This window comes from Rosa chinensis, chromosome 1, assembly GCF_002994745.2.
Source record: "Rosa chinensis cultivar Old Blush chromosome 1, RchiOBHm-V2, whole genome shotgun sequence".
Classification (NCBI taxonomy): Eukaryota; Viridiplantae; Streptophyta; class Magnoliopsida; order Rosales; family Rosaceae; genus Rosa; species Rosa chinensis.
The window spans coordinates 34,364,310-34,391,411 of record NC_037088.1 but is presented as its reverse complement, the minus strand read 5'-3'; the positions used below and the strand labels follow the sequence as shown (position 1 = coordinate 34,391,411).

At 38.9% G+C, this 27,102-nt stretch overlaps 1 protein-coding gene, 1 long non-coding RNA gene and 1 pseudogene across 2 annotated transcripts; 2 read left to right on the top strand and 1 right to left on the bottom strand.

Annotated features, from left to right (window-relative positions):
• Window positions 1–7,507: 7,507 nt before the first annotated feature.
• On the bottom strand, window positions 7,508–24,238 carry LOC112165494 (annotated as a pseudogene).
• On the top strand, window positions 17,665–19,397 carry LOC121050939. Its single transcript, XR_005804461.1, has 3 exons — window positions 17,665–17,731; window positions 18,768–18,945; window positions 19,192–19,397. It is a non-coding gene; the product is annotated as an uncharacterized LOC121050939 (long non-coding RNA).
• Window positions 24,239–24,644: 406 nt separating the features above from the next.
• LOC112187246 (B3 domain-containing protein Os04g0386900) lies at window positions 24,645–26,722 on the top strand. The gene is made up of 3 exons (XM_024326002.2): window positions 24,645–24,691; window positions 25,735–25,912; window positions 26,161–26,722. The coding sequence occupies exons 2-3, from the start codon at window positions 25,781–25,783 to the stop codon at window positions 26,455–26,457; spliced, it is 429 nt and encodes a 142-aa protein (XP_024181770.1). The 5' UTR covers window positions 24,645–24,691; window positions 25,735–25,780; the 3' UTR covers window positions 26,458–26,722.
• The last annotated feature ends 380 nt before the right edge of the window (window positions 26,723–27,102 follow it).

The window sequence follows — 27,102 nt, the reverse complement described above, 5'->3', positions numbered from 1 at the left end:
TTATAGGGTTAAATTATGCGATTACTTTTAGCGCTATCAGTAGGAGATGCTCGGAGTTGAGAGATGCAGTCGGGTCGGAATGCCGGATACGGGTCGGGTCACACAGGTTGGAGGAGAAAGAATGGAGCGAATCCGAGGGGAAGAAAATGGAAAAAAGGAAAATTTGGAGTTTTATGAAAAAATCTCGGATTTTCTTCTATTTATAGAAATTTCCCAAATTTTCAAACGCTCATAATTTTCTCATATGAACTCTGATTTCTGCATTCCATATATCCACGAACTCGTATCGATGTGCTCTACAACTTTTGTGAAGCAAGCTTTCAAAGAGACCTAACGTATAAAAATTCAAACTTCGTGCATCCCCTAAAACTGTAAAATTCGAATAATTATTCGTCCGAAAACAATTCCACTCCATTCCCGAACCACATACTTGTACCAACAACCACTGAATTAATTCCAGAAAATCCTCAGAAAATAACCTTAATGCAAAGGCTGCAGCGTATAGCCATTCTCTCAAAAACTTTCTCTATCCAAAACACAATATCTAACAATAATTGGGTCGAAGAGATCTGTGTTCTATAACTCAGGTCAAAGGCATCAGTCGCACCTTGGATTCTGACTAATCTGGTTATAGTAGCTAAGGACATTAATCTTATTATATTAGGAGGAAACCTCGACCAAAATTTTTATCAATTTAAGCCTTATCGCACAAATATAACCAAGTTAGTAAAAGTTGCACCCTTTCCTGCAACCCTATGTTGATGCAGACGAAAGGAATTCTTAAGTCATAAAAACGTGATCTAGCTTCTACTTTCAAGTTTCAAGTAAAGATGGAAACCACTGCATTGCAAAAACTATCATGCAGAACAGAACCGTATAAATGAGAAATATTATTGCATTGAAACCCAAGGTTATACAATTTTGTACTCTCATCTCAGGTCTCAGGCCTGAAGAAGTCTAATAGATTTTGTTTCCAAACATCCAAAATATCAAGTTTCAGAATACAAGTTTTCCCATCATGATGGTTAACCGAAGATTCTTTCTATTTTATCTTTCCAATCATGATGGCTCCAATTATACATTTACTAACAATGTTCTTAAATACGAATGACCAAATCAAGTATTGTTGCACTTTTGATTTCTATACGCAGTATTTGACAGTAGTTAGTAATTGCACATAAACTGGGTCTTTTAAGCCATTCCACACTCTTTTTGAATCATTTTAGCCAGCCACAGTACTAATGCAAAACACGATTGGGTTGACATTTCCAATCCAATCAGGTATCCAAATCAAAACAAATAATGGTTGCCAATCTGAAAGTGCAAAAAGGTCAAAGTTTGAATCTTGAACCTTACACACCTTATCAGGCATATATTATTTACAATATTTAGCATAATATAGTTACATAGACAAAAATAAGAAAAGTAACGATATGAATGGCCTCAAAAACTTACTTGAAGCCTCCATAGAAATGATGAAGAACCATAGCCATTGATCTTAGGGTAGCTTCCACCGAGTCTTTGGAGCCGACACCTTCTTTGGCTTTGGGTTGTTAGGAAATCAATCTTCCATATCTTCCTTATTAAGTCTTGAATATCTACATATAGCTGTACATTAGCTTAACATTAGCTTTCCCTTCTGTAATTGCTAACTTGTAGCTGGATATCCTAGACTATAGATTTTTCCATACTTGTAAAGATCTCTCTGTACAAATACTTGTTTCACTATCAAAGAAAGATATTAATTCCATTCTATCTATTTTCCATCTTTTCATGGTATCAGAGCAGGACAAAGATCCTGACTCTTCACTACATTATAATCTCAAGTAGCATCCTCTCAGTTCTTCAGCCTATCATGGCACCTCCTGTCTCCGGCAAGCCAGATGCCTGATCTAGTCCGTCCAAGTTAGAGAACACATCAGATTCTTCAAAATCTGACATCTCGAATCCCTATTTCACTCATCACTCAGATCATTCGGGATTGGTTCTAGTCTCCAAACCCTTAAATGGAGATAATTATTCTGGTTGGAGAAGGGCTATGACTTTGGCCTTAAACTCCAAAAACAAGCTCGGATTTGTAAACGGCTCAATCAAGGCTCCTTCAGAAGAAGTGGATCCTGAAGGATATGCGACGTGGTCAAGGTGTAATGACATGGTTCACTCTTGGATTGTTAATATTGTTAGTCCAGAAATTGGAGATAGTGTTATCTATTATCCTACTGTTCATGAGGTTTGGGAAGACCTCCGTGAGCGATTCTCTCAACGCAACGCACCTCGCATCTTTGAGATTCAACGAGAAATCGCTAGCCTACGACAAGAACAACTCTCTGTTTCTACCTACTACACAAAATTGAAGACTTTATGGGATGAATTCAGATGTAGCATATGGAGCACAGGCAAATCAACAAAAATTGATGCAATTCTTAATGGGTTTGAATGAGACTTACAGTGCAACTCGCAGGCAAATTCTCCTCATGAACCCTCTTCTAACAGTCTTCCAAGCATACGCTGCCGTCACTCAAGAAGAGAAGCAACGACTTATTAGTGTCACTCATCCCTCCTCAACCGATTCAAGCTCTAGCGCTGCTATGGCAGTGAGGAACAGCAAGCCCAATCTTGACCCAGCTTGGGGAAGACGATTCGAGAGATCAGATCGCCCAAATTTGCAGTAAGATTCAAGCAAAAATTTTCACCCAGATCGAGCGCAAGAAGGACACCGTTTTGATGGTGATCGGCGTCGTGGTTTAGGAAGAGGCAGACCTCAATGTTCTTATTGTGGAGATGCAGGTCATTTGGTTCAAACATGCTATCAATTGATTGGATACCACCGGGTCATCCTAAGGCAAAACAGAACTCTGGTTCAAGTTCAAGAGGTGTTCCTTCCTCTAAGTAGGTCTCTGAGGCGTTAGACAAGGATGAAGGGGGCCCAGTTGTTTCATTATCAGAGGCCCAATTCACGCAGCTTTTATCAGTCCTTAACAAACAACAAGAGGGCTCTAGCTCCAAAGAAAATGCTGTTACAAAGTCAGGTTTGTCTAAAGTTGCTGTCCGTAATTGGATTATTGATAGCGGGGCAACGGATCATATCACTTCATCATCTCAATTATTGCATAAGAATAAAAATTGCTCGTTATTGACCATTTTGTTACCTAGCGGAGACAAAGTGAATATTGTTGCAAAAGGGTCTTTGCCTCTAAATGCCGTTTATTATCTGCATGATGTGTTATATGTGCCAAAGTTCAAAGTTGATTTAATGTCAGTTAGTCGTCTAACGAGAAGTCTGAATTGTTCAGTGACATTTTTCCCTTATTGGTGTATTTTGCAGGATCTGACGACGAAGAGGATGATTGGTTTGGGTAAACAACGTGACGGGCTATACTATTTGGTGGCACTAGCGACAGAAAAGTCTATGACCAACCAATCCAACAACCGACCAGCTTGCAACCTTATCATTTCATCCACCGACCTCTGGCATAATCGCTTAGGCCATGTATCACCCTCATGTTTAAGTTTCATTGCCAAGAACTTTTTGAATTTTTCCATTCAACCTAATAATGCTTGTCAAAAATGTCATTTGGCTAAGCAGAGTCATTTACCATTCAGTACTAGTTCTATTTCTACTGCAAGACCTTTTGAGATCATTCATTGTGATATTTGGGGTCGTTATCAACACCCTTCTCTTTCTGGTGCTTTTTATTTCCTCACTATTGTTGATGATTTTACACGTTTCACTTGGATCTTTTTGATGCAACACAAAGATGAAGCACAACCACTTTTAAAATGTTTCTTTAACTATACTCTCACTCAATTTGAGTAAACTTTTCGAAGTGACAATGGTGGCGAATTTATGTCACTTCGTTCCTTTTTCCAAGATAATGGCGTTGTTTTTCAACATTCGTGTGTTTACACGCCTCAACAAAATGGAGTCGTGGAACGCAAACATCGTCATATTCTCCAAGTGGCTCGCACTTTAAAATTTCAAGCACATCTTCCTACCCAATTTTGGGGGGAGTGTGTTCTTATTGCTGTCCACATTATCAATCGGTTACCTTCAACAATTCTTTCTTTCAAAACTCCGTTAGAACTCCTTTATTCAAAACCACCTTCTTTTTCTCATCTTCGGGTTTTTGGGTGCTTCGCCTATGCCACTAATGTTCACACTTCTCACAAATTTGATCATCGTGCCATACCTTCCATCTTCATTGGTTACCCTGTCGATCAAAAAGCCTTCAAGTTATTCGATTTATCAACCAAAAGGATTTTTACTAGCCGAGATGTCAAATTTCATGAACACATTTTTCCATATGCTTCTGTTCCGCCCAGCTCTGCTCCTACATCATTGGCCCACAAATCAGGCCCAATTCCATTACTAACCCATCATACATCCTCTCTCCTTGACTTCAGTTTTGACTCCTATCCACCCACTACATCCTCTCCTTCTTCTCACCATCCAGAACCCGCGCCTTCTTCTACCAACCCAGACCCTGCTCTGCCCGTATCCACACTGCCCCATTCTCCTCGCCCCATCACTCTTCGAACTTATTCCCGCCACCCTAAACCCATCGTTCCTATTGTTTCGGCCGATTCTTCCGCTGCCTCTCCGGTACCGGAATCATCCCCACACCCGGATCCCTCTCTCACTTTTCCCGGCTGAACCCGAACATGCTTTAGCACCCGAACCCATTCCCCTTCGTCGCTCCAGCCTCCAGATCAGTCCCCCTGCCAAGATCAATGGCTACGTCCGCTCTAACGTTTGGTCCTACCAATTGCCTTCTTTCCTGCCAGGTCCTTCAAAAGGTACACACTACCCACTCGCCAATTATGTTTCTTACCACAGATATACGCCTGCATATCGTTCTTTTGTTGCTCAAATCAGTGCTGTCATAGAACCTAGGTCTTATTCAGAGGCTGCTGCTCTTCCCGAATGGTTGGTAGCGATGTAATCTGAATTAGATGCCCTGCAAGCTAATGGTACCTGGACTCTCACCTCTCTGCCCATTGGAAAGACACCCATTGGCTACCTTTGGGTTTACAAAATCAAACACAAGTCTGATGGTTCCATCGAGCGGTACAAAGCACGGTTAGTGGCCAAGGGATTCACACAATTGGAGGGTGTTGATTATCAAGACACTTTCTCCCCTACTGCCAAGATTATTTCAGTCCGTTGCCTGCTTGCCTTGGCCACTGCCCGTGGTTGGTCGCTTCACCAGCTAGACTTCAACAATGCTTTCCTCCATGGCGACCTTGAAGAGGAGATTTATATGTCTCCACCACCAGGGCTTCGGAGACCGGGGGAGGAGCACTTGGTCTGCCGATTACATAAATCGTTTTATGGCTTGAAGCAGGCTTCGCGGCAGTGGTTCTCTAAGTTTTTAGATGCTATACGTTCAGTTGGTTTCGTGCAATCACGAGCTGACTACTCCTTGTTCACTAAGAAACAAGGCAAGTCTTTTACTGCCCTCTTAATATATGTGGATGATATATTGATTACTGGTAATGATCTCACTAGTATTGCTGCAATCAAGAAGTTTTTACATAGCAGTTTCCGTCTTAAAGATCTTGGTGAATTAAAATATTTTTTGGGAATTGAAATTTCTTCTTCTAGAAATGGGATTTTTATATCACAGCATAAGTATGCGTTAGAGATTATCAAAGATGTGGGGTTATTGGGCGCAGCACTAGTTGATACACCTACGGCGAAAGGTTTGAAGTTGTCAGACAAGAGCGATTTGCTCAAGGATCCAGGCCGTTATAGAAGATTAGTTGGGAGGTTAATATATTTGACTGTTTCAAGGCCCGACATCACGTATCCTATACATGTCTTGAGTAGGTTTATGCACCAACCCTGAAAACTTCATATGGAAGTAGCTCTTCGGGTTGTTCGCTATTTGAAGGGTGCACCTGGTCAAGGTCTGTTCTTTTCATCAAACAATGACTTCAGGTTAAGAGCTTATTGTGATTCGGATTGGGTAGGTTGCCCACTCACTAGGAGGTCTACTACGGGTTACTGTATCTTTCTTAGATATTCTTTGATATCATGGAGATCAAAGCGACATAAAACCGTTTCTCTTTCTTCTGCCATGCAATGACAGGGGCCTGCTGTGAATTGACATGGCTCCGTTATCTATTAAAGGACTTGGGACTTTCACATCATGAATCTGCATTACTGTATTGTGACAACAAGGCTGCTTTACATATTGCAGCCAACCCAGTTTTTCATGAGAGAACTAGGCACATCGAGATGGATTGCCATTACATTAGAGACAAGGTTCAAGATGGTTCTGTTTCTACCAGATTTGTTAGTTCTGCACATCAGCTAGCAGATGTATTAACCAAGCCCTTGGGAAAGGAAATCTTTGTTCCTATGATTCGCAAGTTGGAAGTGCAGGATACTCACTCTCCAACTTGAGGTGGAGTGTTAGGAAATCAATCTTCCATATCTTCCTTATTAAGTCTTGAATATCTACATATAGCTATACATTAGCTTAACATTGGCTTTCTCTTCTGTAATTGCTAACTTATAGATGGATATCCTAGACTATAGCTTTTTCCATACTTGTAAAGATCACTCTGTACAAATACTTGTTTCACTATCAAAGAAAGATATCAATTCCATTCTATCTATTTTCCATCTTTTCATGGGCCACCTACTTCAACAAGTGGCACTCTTGATAGAATAAGGGATAGGTGGATTGGGGATTAGTGTTTGGTTTGGTACACAGAAAAACTAAATCAATATTGATGGACAGAGGAAAAGAACTATAATTAAATTGTCCACGTACATGTTCATAGTCTCCAACCTATCCATTCTGAAAGTGGAATTACCGGAATAAACACTAAGCAACCCCCTTGTTTGAGTGCTCACAATATACAGACTGCTCATGCCTTTTCCCACAAGTCATAAAAAAGGATCATAACAAGGCCAACATCTTCTCTAAGTGCTCACGATTTACAAAGTGATCATGCCTTTTCCTGCAAGTCATAAAAAGGCCAGCAGTAGTATCTAAACAAACATAAGCAATACAGGCAAAAACAATTGGAAATGACACTAGTTTTCAAGTTATCACACTAATGTATTTGTCTTCTGGTTCTATTATTAATCAAGGAGACTTTTTAAGCAGGTACTTGAATATGTTAAATAACTATGTACCATAAATAATGACAATTTCCTGGCACTAAAAAATAAACGACACTTCATAACCTTCTTTGTTCAACTTCAACTTAACCATAACCTTTCAGAAGACAAGTTACAGCTAAAATCGTAGGAGCTATATAATCTTAACTGAATAATCATATTGAGAAATATATTGAAAGAAACTGATCAATACAATTTTTGGAGATGTTTTGCAAATTTGTACTATTATCCCAAATGGTTAGAGCTAATAATCAAAACAGCATATACACATGTAGAACTAAGGACTGAATAGAGCACATTATGTCAGAGTAATTATTTGACTATAGTAGATACATGGGTTTAGTAAGAAGTCATAAAAACTACTACAGGAACCTAATTCTGATACAATTTGATGCGTGACAATGGCCTCTCAAAACTATCTTCTTTCTTTCGAGGCTTTGATACTTGCCTTGATTCTGGTTTCCAGTTAGCATTGGCCAGGGACTGACCCAACAATTCAACAATATATGTAGCCATTGCCTCAGCCTTCTTGACATAAGGAAAAGTTTCTTCCTTGAAGTGGTGTGACAACTGACAACCACATATACATTGACAACATTTGATGCTTAGTCTCAAGATCCAAGAGTTCTTTATTGTTACGAGCAGAAGCCATCGGTATGCCTGTACCAATATTGACAGGGAGGTTCTGACTAGATGATGAAGCAAACTTTAGAAGATGGAACATATCTTCTGGGTCTCTAATATTTACTGGGGCAAAACAAAAGTTAAAACAATCCTCCAGAGACAACTCCTGAACCTTCTGTAACATATTTGCAACTTTCTTTATATGATCATGTTGACACAAGAAGTATGACCCATCCAGCGGCAATTTTTGCCAAATTTGTCAAGAAGCTGGCAGAACGGAACATCAGGAATTTGCCCTGCAAATAGCTCAACCTGCTCGTGGAGAGGAAAAAGTCCCACTTTGTTAACTTCATCAAAAGTTTGCTTTAGACACTTGATCAGCCTGCTCACAGAACTCACATTCTCACCACCATTTTCCGACTCTACCACCATCGAATCGCAAATAATACCCTCATTATCTCCAAACACACCATTCTCCCATCAAGAAATCAAGCTCAAGCTCAACACATTTCCTCACATCAGCATCAAAATCAACAACCACTGTTCTAGTATCATTCCCATCCTCATCTCCATCTTCCACATCAGTTGAAAATGATTTCACAATGCCCATAAATCTTGGGTTTTGTGTGGGTAATCTAAGATGAGCTAGGTCAATCGCTAAGCTCGTTGAAATTGAGCGGTTTGAGAACCCAGAAATTTGGGAACAATTTCACGCAAATAAGAGATTGGGTTATAAGGAGCACACCTAAGACATGAGAAAATGACTGACTTAAGAGCAATGGTGGTGGGGCTTAACCCAGCTAAAAACCCTATAAACCCTTCTGGGTCTGGGTTCTGAATTTAAGACTGATACAACGTCGTTTTCCAAAAAGCTCAACAGTTAAATTCAAACATTTCCCTCTCTTTTCTTTATAAAAAAAAAAAAGGATTTCCCTCTCTATTGGGACCTCCTGTCCACATCAACATTATTGTGTAGGAATCGGATTCTCTCTTCTTCATTATCGTGTCAGAAGTTTTGTCTTGGTGCTAGCTAGTGTAACTTTCCTGAAAATGGCAAAGATGCCTTTGTATCTGCACCTACCTATGACTCCACGACCGGAGCTTCTGCTATCCACCTGGTGACCTTCACCTGCCATCTATTAACATCGCGTCAGGTACACGTGCTAACGGTACAGTTCCGAAACCAAAAAGTCTTTGGCTCGGTTAAATTCTTTTTACCAGCCTAATTGCTTTTGAAACCCATTTATGTACTGACCCAGACCCATATGTAAATCAGGTGGTACAATATCTTTCTGTTGTTGTAGGAGAATTGTAATTGTGTATATTATTGATAATAGGAGCCCTTTAAATAAGGAGTTACAAGGTACCAAAAAGGTAATAGAATCCGATTACAATTGAATACCTAGAACACATTCCTATTACAACTCTAAACCCTAGTTTGTAGAGGCACACATTATGTCGACATCCTTCAACACTCCCCCTTGTGCCGCTTAAACTTGGTGATGACGCTTTGATTGTTGCCTTGTTAAAAACCTTGCCAGGTAACAAAAACCATGTGGGACAAAAATAACCTTGGTCAAAGGACAAAAAGAGCACAACACGTCCTTCACTCTTCGAGATCGAAGATCGAACATGTAGACATCATACCTTCCCCTGATGTCAATATCTCCCCCCTGATTGCTACAATCATGGGAGTTCGGATAATTTTCTTAATCCGATGCTCTTCACATGTTTCTCGAAGGTGGATTTAGGTAATGACTTAGTAAATAAGTCCGCTACATTATCCTCTGATTGGATTTGGTTTACTTCAATATTTAGAAGTGCTTGTTGTTGCTGATTGTAAAAGAACTTAGGCGATATATGCTTGGTGTTGTCGCCCTTGATGAAATCTAATTTCATTTGCTCAATACAAGCTGCATTATCTTCATAAATGCATGTAGGTTCATCTGTGGTAGACTTCAAACCACAAGTTCCTCAAATGTGTCTAACTACAGACCTTAGCCATATGCATTCTCGCACGGCTTCATGTAGAGCAATAATCTCTGCATGATTTGAGGAAGTAGCAACAAGGGTCTGCTTTGTAGACCTCCAAGATATCGCAGTGCTTCCCATAGTAAAGACATAACCTGTTTGGAAGTGACCTTTGTGAGGGTCAGAGAGATACCCTGCATCAGCAAAACCCATCAAGACATCGTTGTTATTTTGATGGAGGAGAGGAAGGGCACGGAAGGTGGTGTTTTGCCTTGTGGAGTCCGATCCCACACTTCCGCTATTTCTCTTCTTTTTGTAGGGATAAAACAAACTCATATCAATCGTACCTCTTAGGTATCAAAAAATTGTCTTTACACCAATCCAATGACTGCGTGTTGGCGCAGAACTGTGTCGGGCTAACAAGTTCACAGCGAATGAGATGTCCGGTTTTGTGCATTAAGCTAAGTACAACAATGCGCCTATTGCACTTAGATAGGGCACTTCAGCCTCTAATAAGTCTTCGTCCTCATCCCTTGGACGAAACGGATCCTTTTTAGGCTCAAGATTATGACCGATCATGGGAGTACTCACAGGCTTTGCTTTATCTTCATTAAAGCGCCTTAATAATCTTTGAGTATATGCTGACTGATGGATCATAATCCCATCACTACTGTGCTCGATTTCCAGTTCGAGACAAAACCGTGTTTTCCCAAGATCTTTAATCTCAAATTCGGATTTCAAGTATTTAGCAGTTTCCTTTAACTCATCTAGAGTTCCAATTAGGTTCATGTCGTCGACATAAACTGCTACAATTGCAAATCTGGAACTTGTCCTTTTTATAAACATGCATGGGCATATTTCATTGTTCTCATATCCCTTCCCAATCAAGTAATCACTTAGACGGTTATACCACATCCATCCGGATTGTTTCAATCCATATAGTGAGCGTCTCAATCTTATTGAAAACGCGCTCCGTGGTTTAGAGCCACTTGATTTGGGTAATTGAAGTCCATCTGGAACCTTCATGTATATCTCTGAATCTAGATCCCCATAGAGATATTTTGTAACCACATCCATAAGCTGCATGCCAAGTTTTTCAGAAACTACCAAACTGACAAGGTAGCGGAATGTTATAACGTCCATTACGGGAGAGTATGTCTCCTCGTAGTCGATCAATTCCAGGGCGTTGTGAGAAACCTTGCACCACAGGGCGGGCTTTGTATCTAACAACCTCATTTTTCTCATTACGCTTTCTAACAAAGACCCATTTATGGCCAACAGGCTTTATACTTGGGGGTGTCAGCATTATAGGCCCAAATACCTATCTCTTTGTTAGTGAATCCAATTCAACCTAGATCGCATTTTTCCATTTAGGCCAGTCTGCTCTTCGTTGACATTCTTCAATGGAGCGAGGTTCGATATCATCATGTTCTATAATTCCTTGAGCGATAGAATATGCAAACACATCATCAAGGATAATAGAGTCTCGACTCAATGTCTCATGTACACTAGTGTAATTCATGGAGATCTCTCTATTTTCTGGAATTGGTTCTGACATTGGAGCTTCCCCCAATGATGTCTCTTGAACATAACCATAATCCAGAATATCTTCATGAGACGGGTTATTTATGTCGTTGATTAATGGATCTTTTTGTGCCAAACTCGCTTTCTTTCTTGGGCGAGAATCCATCGAACCTTTGGGCCTCCCACGTTTCCTTGCTGGGAGCCCGGCCTGAGCCACATTGCCATCACCATTAGTGGTGGCGGCACCATGCCCAATACCCCAAGGGGTGGCGCCATGTCCACTATTTTTAGGGACATCAATCCTTGCAAGCACGTTTGCAGCAGGTATATGTGATATTGTCACTTTAGCGATATCAGAAAACGCGTCAGGCATAGAGTCTGCTATGTTCTGAAGATTGAGAATTCTCCACACTTCAATTTCGACTGTGCGTTCGGGGATCAAGAAGAGACAAAGTGGGGACAGACCACAACAATTCCTGTCGTTCCTGTTGAACATTATTGTTCTTATCTCCCCCTAACGACAGGAAGACTGTCTCATCAAAGTGACAATCTTCAAATCTTGCGGTAAATTGATCGCCTGTCAAGGGTTCCAAATAGCGGATAATGGTTGGAGAGTCATATCCAACATAAATGCCCAATCGTCTTTGAGGACCCATTTTGGTGTGCTGTGGCGGAGTAATTGGCACATAAACTGCACACCTAAATATGCGTAAGTGTGAGACATCAGGCTCATATCCAGTAACCATCTGGGACGCAGAAAAGGGTTGAGTGGCAGTAGGCCTCAGACGAATAAGTACAGCTGCATGCAATATTGCATAGCCCCAAGCAGAAACAGGGAGATTGGTGCGCATAACCAATGCTCTAGCAACCATTTGAAGTCTTTTAATGGTGGCTTCTGCGAGACCATTTTGGGTGTGAATGTGAGGAATAGGGTGTTCAACCTCAATCCCAATGGACATGCAATAGTCATCAAAAGTTTTTGATGTAAACTCTCCAGCATTGTCAAGACAGATTGACTTAATGGGATGATCAGAGTGGTGAGCCCTTAACTTAATGATTTGTGCTAGGAGTTTAGCAAATGCAGCATTTTTGGTGGACAAAAGCATGACATGTGACCAACGTGTCGATGCATCAACCAACACCATAAAATATCTAAATGGTCCGCAAGTTGGTTGGATATGTCCACAAATATCACCTTGGATTCGTTGCAAGAATGGAATATTTTGTTTAGTGTTCTTTGCATAGGATGGTCTCAATCGTAATTTTGCCAAAAAGCAGGCTTTGCAAAACGAAAGATGGGCTTTAGAAGCAACCATGGAAGAATCCAGTTGAGCCACGAAGTCACAATTGACTTTAGAAGTAGAGAAAGGAACCAAGGAGGCATTAGTGGTGTCAATACCACTGTTGGGCTGCAGAGGGTAGGCGGCTCTGGCCCTACCTTGGACCGAATATTTGTTCTGACTTCTTTTCGTTTTGAAAAATGGATATCCGTGTGAAGTCTTTAGTATACGGATTATCATATCACGACATGGATGTCCCAAGCGATCACGCCAAAGCCGATATGTGTCAGAATCCCATAAGTCATCTCGCATGACATGGTTGGATTCAATGACTCGAATAGTGGTTGCATACAACCCACTAGAGCGACACATAAGTTTCTCTAATACTCGTTTATGTTCGTAGTCATTAGAGGTGATGCAAAGGAACTCTTGTCCATTCTCACAATGTGTTTCCACATGAAAACCATTGGCTCTTATATCTTTAAAACTCAATAGGGTTTTTCCAGCCCTAGGAGCATGTAGAGCTTCGGTGACATTAATACTTGTGCCATTTGGCAACATAAATTAAGCTGGTCCGGGACCATGAATCAATTGTGATGATCTAGCCATCGTAGTCATAGAAGATCGACTAGGCGTCATGCATAGAAATAGTTGCCTATGTCGCAATATAGTATGTGTGGAGCCACTATCAACAAGGCATTCCAACTCTCCAGGAAACATATTGAAAAATAATAAAGTTTGAAATTAAAAACATGTACATGACATTGAATAATACAATACTTTATTAATAAATGTAGCCAATGATTACATCAAATGGTCCAAAAAGGCCTAATCCAAAATAAAGAAAATCAAACTGAGACACATATATTGTAGTCACTCTATCCGTTTGGCAACTCCAATCAAATATGACCAGGAAAGTAGAGAGAGATGTTGGTGGAGCGAGGTTCGCTTAAGTACCAATTATATCAATGACTTTCCTAGACATCATATTTTATTGGGTACGCCACATAAGAAAGAGTTAATACAATTGTCATTTATTGACTATTACATGATTCTTGAAAAATAAAGAGGACTATTTCTAATCAAAGTCTGCAGTATCCTTGTGCACTTCATCTTCAGCTTTGAAGTCCTCTATGGTGAGATTAACGTCTCCACCATCTTCTTCTGCAAGGTACACTTCTTGCTCTCTCAGGTCCCTGTATGCCCTGTATCTTGAAACTAGTTGCTCGCTTGCCTTGCATTGCTTGAACCAATGCTCACTAGATCCACATCGATGACACATATCATTGTGGTTGCCTCCCTTCAATTGAGGTGCATGTTGTGGGTGTTCCCTAGGAGGATTGGCGCCTCCACCACGACCCATGGCGTCAACACCACGAGCTATAGCTCCACTACCACGGCTAGGGTTGCCACGACCCCCTCTCCCACGTGTGGCATTGCCACCACGTGTATCCGCTCCAAACTTGGGGTTTCCTTCCTGATTAGAGCTGTTATATGTACCCATACATCCCTCATGTCCCTTATTCCTAGGGTTCTGCTCCTTGCGCCCTCCTTTGGGTGCACTATAATTCGCCTCATGAACGTTCTTAGTTCCAATGGGCCTTGAATTATAATTCCTCACTAGTATGTTATCATGTTTCTCAGCTACAGATATGATATTGATAAGATGATGAAACCTCGTGATCCGTCCAGCATTTACTTCAGTACAGTATTGCTTTGATACCACAATGGCTGAGACGGGAAGGTAGAGAGAGTCTTCTCAATTAGCTCTTGCTTTGTGACAGGTTGTCCACAGAATCTCATGGATTGTAAGCGAAGAGCCTCTGAATTATATTCAGTAACAGACTTGAAGTCCGCAAAGCGCAGATTGTTCCATTGAACCTTCAAATCAGGGAGGAGGGAATCTTGGACATTTCCAAAGCGCTCTTCTAGCGCTACCCATATATAGCTCTCTTGCATCCTTGATCGACATATACTCCAATCTGAGTGCCTTGTCCATATGACGTCACATCAAGATAACTGCTTGAGCATGCTTTGTAGATGTTCGGATGAACACAAGATCCGGGTTAGGTGCCTGGATTATGGGTAATATTCCCTTTGAAGTGAGATGGTTCTCAACATCGATTACCCAACTATGGTAATCCGAGCCTGTTGAGTCAAGCACGGGAAAGTCAAGCCTTGGTTCATTCGACATCCTGAAAATAAGAAGAGAAAATATATTAGTTTCGGAGCTAAACTTCCACGAAAACTAAAAATAATAAGATTTCCGAGCCAATTAAACTACCAAGAAATCAATTTCCGAGAATCTCTTTTGGATTAGACCAAACAACAATGTTGTAATATGGTCATATGTGATGCTAACGGACGCTCTTAGTCCAAGCATTGTGAACACTCTTAGTTCACATGAACGCTCTTAGTTCGTTTAATTATGAACACTCTTAGTTCATACGAACACTCTTAGTTCGTTAAGCATGATACCCCACAATTCCGCTTTGTTAAATACTCAAAACCATTTGGCAACATATATTCCAATATTTGCAGAAAATAAAAGAATTTAAAATACATGAAAACAACAACTTTAATTCACAAAAACTTACGTGATGGTTCTTGGCTTGAGGACACGCGTGTGTTGGATCAGGCGTGTTTTTTTTTCTCTGGGCCGTTTGTTCTTTGGGCTTTCCTCTTTTTTCTTTTTTCTTCTTTTTTTTTTTTTTTTTTTCTGGGCCGGGTCCCTTCTTTTTTTCTTTTTTTTCTCTTTCTTTCTTTTCCTTCGCGTCTTCTTCTTCTTTCTTTCCTCTGTTCTTCCTCCTCCTAATCTGCAGCGATCAACTGTTGGGCAGCGATGGGCTGGGCTGCAGTGGGCTTGCAGGAGGCGGGGCTGCAGTGGGCTTGCGACGTAAGCAGGTGTGCAGCGCGAGCTGTGCAGGACGCAGTGCGCAGGTGCACAGGCGGTGTGCAAGGGCTGTGGGGGCAGCAGCAGCCAGCAGTGCGTGGGCTGGAGGTTGCAGGGAGGTGGGCTGGAGGCTTCGGCAGGAGGCTGGCTTGTTGCAGGCTTGCGGCTAGGGCTGCAGGAAATGTGCGGCAGTGGGCTACAGGCTTGCGGCAGGGAGGCTAGGGTTTTTTTTTCTTTCTTTTAGGCTAGGGTTAGAACTCGTGCTAATAACGTGTTGTAGGAGAATTGTAATTGTGTATATTATTGATAATAGGAGTCTTTTAAATAGAGAGTTACAAGGTACCAAAAAAGTAATAGAATCCGATTACAATTAAATACTTAGAACACATTCCTATTACAACTCTAAATCCTAGTTTGTAGAGGCACACATTATGTCGACATATTTCAACATCTGTGTCATCTTCTTAATTTTTGATGAGAGTTAGCATGAGATAATGTTTTCTTCTTAAGTACTGCATGTGATACTGCCCTGCTCTTTAATGCATTTGATATTGTCCTGCTGTTTGCTCAGGAATATCTTAAAACGTGCCATGTGTTCGTCTAAACTAGAAATAGTTATGGATAACAAGGTTAAAAACATTGAATCAAGTTAAGATCCCACTTATGTGGAAAAGCAAACACAAAAGAATATGGAGCCTCAAATTTATTCGAGTTTCGGTTTATATGGTGTAAAAAGGATTAAGCTAGATACTATCATTCTAGGTTGGATTACCCTCTTCATAGTCAAGTGGTGCATTATTGTCTGGATCATCATACATTTCTCCTTATATTTAATATCACAGAGTCCTTAAAATTGTGAGCAAAATCAGGTTGAAAGTAATACGGAAACTTATGGTTGGAGAGAGTTTTTAGAGAGACATAATGTCTTGCCTTACATTTTGTGAGAGAATAACACTTGCTGTCAATAGTAACGGGTAGAAGATTTTTAAATGAAAGTTTGCGTCTAAGAGCAATGCCAGGACTCTTGCTCATGATGCATTTGATGGTCAAGAATGGGATTCACGGTTCGCCAGTTTAGAGACTAATTGAAGGTGATGCTCACTATGTTATGACTGATGTTGACTTTAGCAAGGAAGGGACGGTTCGCTTTTGGATGAGATAAGGTTGCTTAATTACATTCTACCTGATGGTGTGTCTCTCTTAGGTGTTGTATTAAGGTGGCTCCCCGTTTTGCTAGGATTGCTTTTCATTTGCATGAACCTTCGTTGTGTTTTTCATACTTTGCGAATGATGTTATTGAGTTATAAGTTCAATGGATTTTATTCACTATGAAAAGGAAAACAGCTTCAGTTTAATATTAGAATTTTGAAATATAAGGTAGGGGTCGGCTGCATACCAGTTTGACATGACTCGGACTCAATGAAGAAGTTGAGGAATTGAGACATTGAGTTCACCGGTCCTTGGTACTTATCCTGTACAAACTCAAATATAAGATGATCTGCTACTACGAAATAAACAGATTGAGTTAGTGTCAGTGATAAGTAAGTAAATTTTACACCCATTTTACCATTGTACTTTATAAGACTGCAGAACAGCAGAAGACAACCCTCCTGATATTGAGATTGAGACCCATTCCCACCGCATCAGTAGAAACAAGCACATCAAATTCATTATCTTGATCATTAAATAAATTTGCTTGCTGTCTGCGAGTTTCCAGGGGTAAGGCACCATAAATAACACAACAGCAGTGGTTGGTATTTTCAATGGCAACTTTAACCTCAAACATCTCTCTCCTTGAAAAGGCAACCACGCAGCCTCCAGACATGACATTCTTAAAATCTCCCAAGAGAGTTTTTGCTTCAACCACCAATGGCTTAAACCTCAACAGTCAAATTCAAACCTTTCCCTCTCTTTTCTTTTTCAAAAGAAAAAATCCTCTCTATTTCTACAAAGACCTGTCCTTTAATGCATTTTCCTTATGAACATTATTGGGTAGCTTTGAATTTTGGTCCAGGAATCTGATTTCTTGATTCTCTCTTCTTCAGGTGTCAGCAGTTTGTCTTGGTGCTGGTGTAACCTTCCTGAAAATGGCAAAGATGCCTTTGTAAGGTAGGTAATGACTCCATGCCTCCATTAATGAAACAGTCACTTGAGATAGTGACTTAGTGAGACCACCTAACTCTTCTCTTCCATTTAACTTGACCCCGGTTAAGTTGAGTTACCTCACTCCCCCTTTAAGTACCTACTGCTACCCTGCACTTCTCCACTCAAAACCCAACCCTCAACAAGAGATCATCTTCAGAGGTATTTTCTCAAAGCTTTTCTCTTTCTTCATTATTTTAATCACTGTGCATTTGTATTTGAACCTTCTGGAACTAGTTTGTGAGAATTTTTTTATTCTTGTCATTTTTAGTGAAAACATGTGTAGTGGCTTATGGATGGTCTTAGCTTTTTGTTCTTTACATAAACAAATTGGAGTGTAATTGATGATCACCAGGTGGTTGAGAACTTTTTTGGTGTTATTGAAGGCCTTTCTGAGTTTCTCATGAAGACCACTGAGATTTTGGGATGGATCTTGAGTATTAACTCATTCAAATCAAGAAGAGAAGTAGATACTAGGCAAGGTTTGAGCTCTGATCTTTAAGAGATTTAGATATTCAGATCAGAAAAGAAAAATTAGACTAGGAGTTAGGCTTAGGAGGTGTAATTAGCTAGTGAAATAGGCTAAGCAAAGTGGATCAAGGTGTTAATCCTAGCTAATTACACTTTCATTTCTTCATTAGGCTTAAATGAGAGAGCAGTACACTAAAATAGTAAAACAACCATAGGTTAGCTGTTGACACTACTAGTATTATGAGTTTATTACCCACTATGCTAAGCTCAAGTTTAATTTGACATGATTGATATGAGCTAGAGATCGGCGTCTCTCTGTCATAGTAGCCTAGTATGACGAACTGGAGTCAAGCTGGTCTTTTGAATGGACTAAGTTTTTGGTTTATGCACTCTGATGTCTCTGTTGATGCAAAAGGGTTATGTCATGAGCTTATTGTACTTGTATTTAATTTTATGCTTGTGTTACACCTTGTTGGATTCTCATTCAAATTTAATTCACTGTAGGAAAAGCAAAAATTTGTCTATGTTTGTGTCTGGTTTCATACATCGGGATTGCATATGCATCCTTTGCTTATATAATTTTATGTTCCTGAAATGTTCTTTTAAAGTATCTGTAACTTGTCATTAATAACCACTAAAAATCTTAGGAATTCTTGTTTCTTTTGTGTGTTTTGTACTGTTGGTTTTATGTTCATCGCAATCATGACAGAACTCATCTTTGTTGCAGATAAGTTATTTCTCAAGTCCCAGTTGGCCAAACAGAAGATACTGAAATGGAAGACTCGGCACAATCCAGAGCAACTCCCACAATTGAATTGCATGGCGATGAATTCTGGCCACTTTCAGGGAAACCTTTCTTTGATATCATATTCACAAAATCCCATGTCAAACCCCTTTACCAAATGGTAAGTATTATGTTTTCGATTACTGTATATAATAATTTGACTGCATATGACACTGTCATTCTCTTTGCTATGAGAATATCTCAAATCCAAACAGCCACATTTTCATTTAAGCACTCTGGATATAAGCTTATAAGCAATCTGTTCAATCAAATTAGAAAAGTAAGGCTGGGTCTAGGGACTTTACTCTAATTTGGAATCATCATTCTATTACATTAGTTCATTGAAATCATTTGTTGCTTGTTTTAGGAGATCCCAGCCAAACTTGATCCAGTATTACCTGCTGGTGCTTCAGTCCCCATGGTTCTCAACTTTGGGGACAAGAGCTGGGAGATGACATATAATGAAACAAAACGTCTCAAATTAATGGATCGACACTCGTGGAGAGCATTCGTCGATGACAACAGTCTGAAGGCTGGAGATGGATGTATTTTCGAACTCACTGGATGTGACACTCCAAATCCTCAGAGGAGACATCCCAGCTGAGCTAGTAGAAAAGAACTCCGGTGAGGTAGAGAAACCCATTATTATATAATGATGTTTCCTTTCCATGGATGTACCAATTTCCTGACTCACAGAATTGATCAGGGGCTAATATAATGTAAGGAGCTCAGTAGAGCCTATTAAGAGTACTGCTACATTTTAATATGTTTAGAGCTAGAGAGGTGACATCCAAGCTGATCTTCTAGAGAAGTTCATCGCTGAGGCAGAGATCGAGTGAATTTCTTGTAATGTAAGGAGAAACTTGTGGATGAAGAGTTGATATTAAATTATATATAACTTCTTATTAGTTATACTTTGTTAAGGATGACATCTACTGTCACTTGCACATTACTATTCTTTGGGAAGAATTAGTCCAATTCTTTGAAATGTGGCCTCTGAAATAATGACCAGATGAAAAGGACACTCTGCTCAACAACTATTTCAGTTGAATATCTGATCGTGGATACTCTGCCTAGTCTGGATCTTTTTCTTTTAATTTTTGGAAATTGTGATTACTCTTCTTCGAATAGCTGACGTCCCCAGTTACCAGTAAAGCACTGATGATCAGTCTAGTAAATTACACTAAGCCTTAAAAAATTAAATGGTCTCGTTAAAATTTAACCATGGTCCAGATGTTTGTATTTATTCTAGAGCACCTATAACTTTCCTTCTCTTTTTTTTTTTTTGGTCAGTTATAACTTTCCTTCTTCATTCAGCCTTTTATCACAGCAATCTTCGGGCAGTTCTCACCGGAGATCATATTCAAAGGTATCTTCTTAGAGCATCTTTAGCAGACTCTCTATTTTGACTCCTTAGCTATTTTGGAGAACATGTTTAGCTTTTTATCTATTTTAGCAGTTGCACCAGACTCCTAAGTGGCTCTCTATTATAACTTTTAGCTATCTCACTCCTAAATATAGAGAGCGGGATGAAGCTCTCTATAATTTAAAACATTCCTTTTAAGTTATTTTATGTAATTTATAAATACATATAAACTATGTAATCTTCATTTAAAAAATAATATAAATTCAAAATTAGCTAAAATAGAGAGCATTGATGCAGACGTAATTCTAAAGTGGCTAGCTAAAATAACTTCTTAGCTACTTTAGCTAAAATTTGACTCAAAAATGGCTAGCATTGCTAAAGATGCTCTTAAAGCACCAAGTTTAGGTTTTTTTTGTTATTAATAGAAAGGAATGATTGTAGGGTTTTGATCAGAAAAAAAAAAAAAAATTAGATGCAGAAGAGATGAGCTAGAAGTTAGGGATAGTTCTGATTCTTCATTGAGTGTATTGTATTTGGATTTGTGTAGACTTTTTTTAAATGACAGACTTTTTGAAAAGTCCACAGACTCTTTCAAAAGTTGATAAACTGTTATGGATTTCTTAAAACCATTGATTTTAGCAATAGAATTTTATTGATTCATGAAAATCTATATACTTTGTTATGAATGACTTCTACAGATTTCTTAGGATGTACAAAATAAAAACAAAAAACAAAAAACACAAAACAAAATAATAACTTGTTGTCTCTTCAAGGCTTCAGTATCTTCTAATAGAAATTAACTCAAATAAATAATTGTTAGTCTGTCTAGGAGTTTGTTCTCATTCCTAATCTCCCAACAACATAAATATACAACATAGATCACTTGATGTTTATGGTTAATTATTCTCATCAATTTTATTTTCACCGATTAACATATATTGTAGCAATATTGGTCAATGTCTTGATATATAATCAATCAATTAAAATTCAATTGTTCAAAATTTTTTTGATCCATAATATAAATTCAAATTAATGAGAATAATTAATTAATAAGATAAAATTTAGTATGGTTCAAGATCTTAGGGTTAGACCACAATACTTGAGTTTTAGGTTTTCATAAATCATTTTTATTGCTATTAGGGTTCGAAGTATCACAATTGAAAAAAAAAAAACAAAAACAAAAATCACATTCAACAACTGTAATGAACATGTTGGGTATCAAAAAAGGTTGATATCATAAAAGATTAGAGAAACGACAAAAAATTAAGAAAGAGAGATGATGAAGGACAAACTTCTTCGTGCGTAGAGAGAAAAACTTTGATAGACTTTTTGAAATCTTTAGTTTGGAGGCTGGAAAATTATTGGAGTTTGGTATGTATAGTTAACACTTCAAAATCTATTATTATCCATGATTTTCTAATTCCATAAGTATGAATGATATTTTGAATACCTTTGTACTTTTATTCATTTTTAAAAGTCCTAATTGAATACCCTTAGATTTTGGTGGAATTTATGAAGTCTTTAAAAATCCTAATTGAATACCTCAAGACTTTCATGGTCTGTTAAAAGTCTATATTGAATACATCCAGATTTTTAAATTCCATGGATTTCGTTAAAAGTTCCACTAATTCCATATACAATACACCCCCCTAAGAGCAGAGCACTAGTTATGTAGAAAGGCTCGCCACCCTTTACATCAATTTAGATAGGTTAGAAGGTAGTTATGAGACCAGTAAGTCGATCTAGTTAGAATTTCATTACCAATAGCAGCTAAGCTCACAAATCTAGTTTAAGATGATTGATGACCTCAAGGTAGCTATATTGGGTTCACTTATTTATGACCTACTACTATGATCGGTTTGATTTATGCAATAGGGATTATGTAATAAGCTTATGGGTTATCCGATTTTTATTTTCATTCTGTATGGTATCTTTCGATCAAAAGCATGATACTTGTATGCAGGTAGTACTATATTAAGTCTCAGTTGGCGAGGTAGAAGATTCCCATCGACTCAGCCTTCTTGATATAAGGAAAAGTTTCTTCCTTGAAGTGGTGTGACAACCACATATACATTGACAACACTTGATGCTTAGTCTCAAGATCCAAGAGTTCTTTATTGTTAAGAGCAGAAACCCTCGGTATGCCCATACCAATATTGACAGGGAGGTTCTGACTATATGATGAAGCAAACTTTAGAAGATGGAACATAGCTTTTGGGTCTGATATTTACTGGGGCAAACCAGAAGTTAAAACGATCCTCCAGAGACAACTCCTGAAACTTCTGTAACATATTTGCAACTTCTTTATATGATCATGTCGACACAAGAAGTATGACCCATCTAGGCAGCAATTTTCGCCAAATTTGTCATGAAGCTGGCAGAATGTAACATTAGAAAGTTGCCCTGCAAATAGCTCAACCTGCTCGTAGAAAGGAAAAGTCCCACTTTCTTAACTTCATCAAAAGGTTGCTTTAGACACTCGATCAAGTAATCCAGATCATCTAAATTCAATGTGGTAGTAAGTCCATCTGGATAGATGCTTCCTCTCCGACCCGCTCTTCCAGCAATCTGCTTCACCTGAGATGCTGGAACTGGCCGAAATTTGTCACCATTGTACTTTATAAGACTATAGATCATACAACCCTCCTGATATTGAGATTCAGACCCATTCCCACCGCATCAGTAGAAACAAGCACATCAAATTCATTAACTTGATCATTAAATAAATTTGCTTGCTGTCTGTGAGTTTCCGGTGGTAAGGCACCATAAATAACACAACAGCGATGGTTGGTATGGTTTTCAATAGCAACTTTAACCTCAAACACCTCTCTCCTTGAAAAGGAAACTACAGTCTCCAGACCTGACATTCTTAAGATCTCCCAAGAGAGTTTTTGCTTCAGCAACCTCTCATAATGGTTCTCATACAACTCATCACCGGTCTCTGAACAGATCTTTCGAACAATATGCAATGCTAGGAACTCCACACAAATGTATCTCATCAGCCTTTAAGCCAAGTAATGCTCGTGTCCACGCAAAACCTCTACATGGGTCTGCCATCATCTGAATTTCATCAATGACACCAACATCATACATTTCGTTAGTTGACACCATTTCCACTGTACAAGAAGCATGGTTTGAGAATGGGACAAATTTCTTTTCTTGCCCCGTGTGAAGACTACAATACACCCCCAAGTGCATTTACTTTGTCAAAGACTTCCATAGCTAATAATCTCAGAGGACTGCAGTATATAACCTTCTTTGCTTCCATAAACCGTTGCAAAGTATTGAAAGTTTTCCCACTATTGGTTGGACCACAATGATAAACTACCTCACGCTTCATATCCCGAGCAATGGGAACCAAGTATGGGGCTTAGTGAGATCCGCAGATGCAATTCATACCACGAAAACGCTTGATCTCCTCAGGAAACTCTTCCAAACAGTACTCAACAACCACAGGAAACAAAAACTTAACTGCATCATCAGATGGACCAAGGAACACCACCTATCGAATTATAAATAATACCCTCATTATCTCCATCACCATTCTCCCAATTCCCCGAATTACAAGCTTTATTCTCACTTAAGAAATCAAGCTCAACATTTTACCCCACATCAGCATCAAAATCAGCAACCACTGTTCTAGTATCATTCCCATCCTCATCTCCATCTTCCACAGCAGTTTAAAATGATTTCACAATGCCCATAAATCTTGGGTTCTTTGTGAGTAATCTAAGATGATCTGGGTTAACTAAGCTCGTTGAAATTGAGCGGTTTGAGACATCGAAATTGGGAAAAGATGGGAGATAATGATTCCACAGCAAAACCCTAAAGCTAGATATGTTTTTCTTAGAACCATAAATTCGAAACAAGCTACTTAAAGGGCCTCTAACCATTTCTATAACACCTGAATAAAACTCAGAGCAACTCTAACAGCATCATACACAAGCCAGAAATTTGGGAACAATTTCAAGCAAATAAGAGATTGGATCATAAGAAGCACACCTGAGACATGAGAAAGTGACTGACTTGAGAGCAATGGTGGTGGCATGGCTTAACAAAGCTAAAACCCTATAAACCCTTCTGGTTTGGGTTCTGAATTTAATGACTGATACGACGTCGTTTCAAAAACCTCAACAGTCAAATTCAAACCTTTCCCTCTCATTTCTTTATCAGAGAAAAAAAAAAGGAAAGAGAGAGAATGAGAGAGAGAAACTCTATTTCTACTGAGACGTGTCCTTTAATGTAATTTCAACATCAACATTATTCTGATTCTCTCTCTTCTTCTAGTGTCAGAAGTTTTGTCTTGGTGCTAATGTAACTTTCCTGAAAATGGTACGAGCTATGACTCCATGTCTCCATTAATGAAACTGTCACATGACATTGTGAGACCACCAACTCTTGTCTTACATTAAACTTAACCAGGGTTAGGTTAAGTTGCCTCACTCCTTTAAGTGCCTACTGCTACGCTGCACTTCTCCACTCTCAACAAGCATCTTCAGAGGTACTTTCTCAAAGCTCTGTTCTTTGTTCTTTTATTTTTTTATTTTATTTTATGGAACTAGTTTGTGAGGAATATTTTGTTCTTGTCATTTTTAGTGAAAACATGTGTAGTGGCTAATGGGTAGTCTTAGCTTTTTGTTCTTTACACACAATATTGGACTGTCATTGATGATCACAGGTGCTCGATGAAAAGACTTTGGTGATGTTGAAGGCCTTTCTGAGTTTTACATGAAGACCTTTAACAGTAAATTTTGAAAGCACTGAGGATTAGACTTGGATCTTTAGTGTTAGCTCACTCTAATCAAGAAGAGAAGTATATTAGGTAAGGTTTTGAACAGGAAAGCTCTGATCTTTAAAAGTTTCAGATCAGAAAAGGAAAATTAGGCTAGGGGTTAGGCTTAGGAGTTGTGATTAGCTAGTGAAATAGGCTAAGCAAAGTGGATCAAGGTGTTAACCCTAACTAATTACACTTTCATTTCTTCATTAGGCTTAAATGAGAGAGCAGTAGACTAAAATAGTAAAATAACCATGGGTTAGCTGTTGACACTACTAGTGTTATGAGTTTATTACCCACTATGCTAAGCTCACAAGTTTAGTTTGAGATGATTGATGAGCTAGAGATCAGCGTCTCTCTGTCATAGTAGCCTAGTATGATGAACTGAAGTCAAGCTGGTCTTTTGAATGGGCCCAGTTTTTGGTTTATGCGCTCTGATGTCTCTGTTGATGTAAAAGGGTTATGTCATGAGCTTATTGTACTTGTCTTTAATTATATGCTTGTGTTACACCCTGTTGGATTCTCATTCAAATTTAATTCGCTGTAGGAAAAACAAAAATTTGTCTATGTTTGTATCTGGTTTCATACATAGGGATTGCATGTGCATCCTTTGCTTATATAATTTTATGTTCCTGAAATGTTCTTTTAAAATATCTGTAACTTGTCATTAATAACCACTAAAAATCTTAGGAATTCTTGTTTCTTATGTGTGTTTTGTACTGTTGGTTTTATGTTCATGGAACTCACGACAGAACTCATCTTTGTTGCAGATAAGTTATTTGTCAAGTCCCAGTTGGCCAAGCAGAAGATACTGAAATGGAAGACTCGGCACAATTCAGAGCAACGCCCACAATTGAATTGCACGGCGATGAATTCTGGCCACTTTCAGGGAAACCTTTCTTTGATATCATACTCACAAAATCCCATGTCAAACCCATTTATGAAATCGTAAGTATTATGTTTTCTGTTACTGTATATAATAATTTGACTGCATATGACACTGTTGTTCTCTTTGCTATAGAAATATCTCAAATCCAAATAGCCCACATTTTCATTTAAACACTTTGGATATAAGCTTATAAGCAATCTGTTCAATCAAATTAGAAAAGTAAGGCTGGGTCTAGGGACTTTTACTCTAAATTGGAATCATCATTCTATTACATTAGTTCATTGAAATCATTTGTTGCTTGTTATAGGAGATCCCAGCCAAACTTGATCCTATATTACCCGCTGGTGCTTCAGTCCCCATGGTTCTCAGCTTTGCGGACAAGAGCTGGGATATGACATATAATGAAATAAAACTAGTGGATCGACACTTGTGGAGAGCATTCGTCGATGACAACAGTCTGAAGGCTGGAGATGGATGTATTTTCGAACTAACGAGGTGTGACAGTACAAAAGTAGTATTCAAGGTCCAAATCCTCAGAGGTGACATCCCAGCTGAGCTAGTAAAGAAGTACCCCGGAGAGGCAGAGAAACCCATTATTATATAATGATGTTTCCTTTCCGTGGATGTTCCAATTTCCTGACTCAAAGAATTGGTCAGGAGCTAATGTAACATTGTAATGTAAGGAGCTCAGTAGAGCCTAATAAGAGTACTGCTACTTTTTAATATGTTTAGAGCTAGAGGTCCAAGCTGAGCTTCTAAAGAAGTTCATCGGTGAGGCAGAGATAGAGTGAATTTCTTGCAATTTAAGGAGAAACTTGTCAATGAAGAGTCGACTTCAAGTATAACTTCTTATTACTTATACTTGGTTAGGGACAACATCTGCTGTCATTTACACATTACTATGTGGAAAGATTGCTTCTGCCAGTCTTTAGGAAGAATTAACACTATCCTTTGAAATGTGGCCTCTGAAATATTGACCAGATGAAAAAGAACACTCTGCTCAACCCATTTCAGTTGAATATCTGACCCTGGATAATCTGCCTGGTCTGGATCTTTTTGTTTCTAAGTATTTGGAAATTGTGATTACCCTTCTTCTAATTGCCATTGTCCCCAGTAGTATGAACAAAGCCAAGCACTGATCACCCTGGTCTAGTAAACCCCATACATCTTAAGCCTTCAAAAATAGATGGTCTAAAAACTCTAACCAGTGTGAACTAACCATGGTTAAATTTTCACCAAGGTCCAGATG

Bases quoted from the DNA above. Each gene is read 5' to 3' on its own strand.
- LOC112187246 (XM_024326002.2), top strand. From the start codon at position 25,781: ATGGAAGACTCGGCACAATTCAGAGCAACGCCCACAATTGAATTGCAC. The intron at 25,913-26,160 runs GTAAGTATTATG...TGCTTGTTATAG, and splicing joins TCAAACCCATTTATGAAATC to GAGATCCCAGCCAAACTTGA.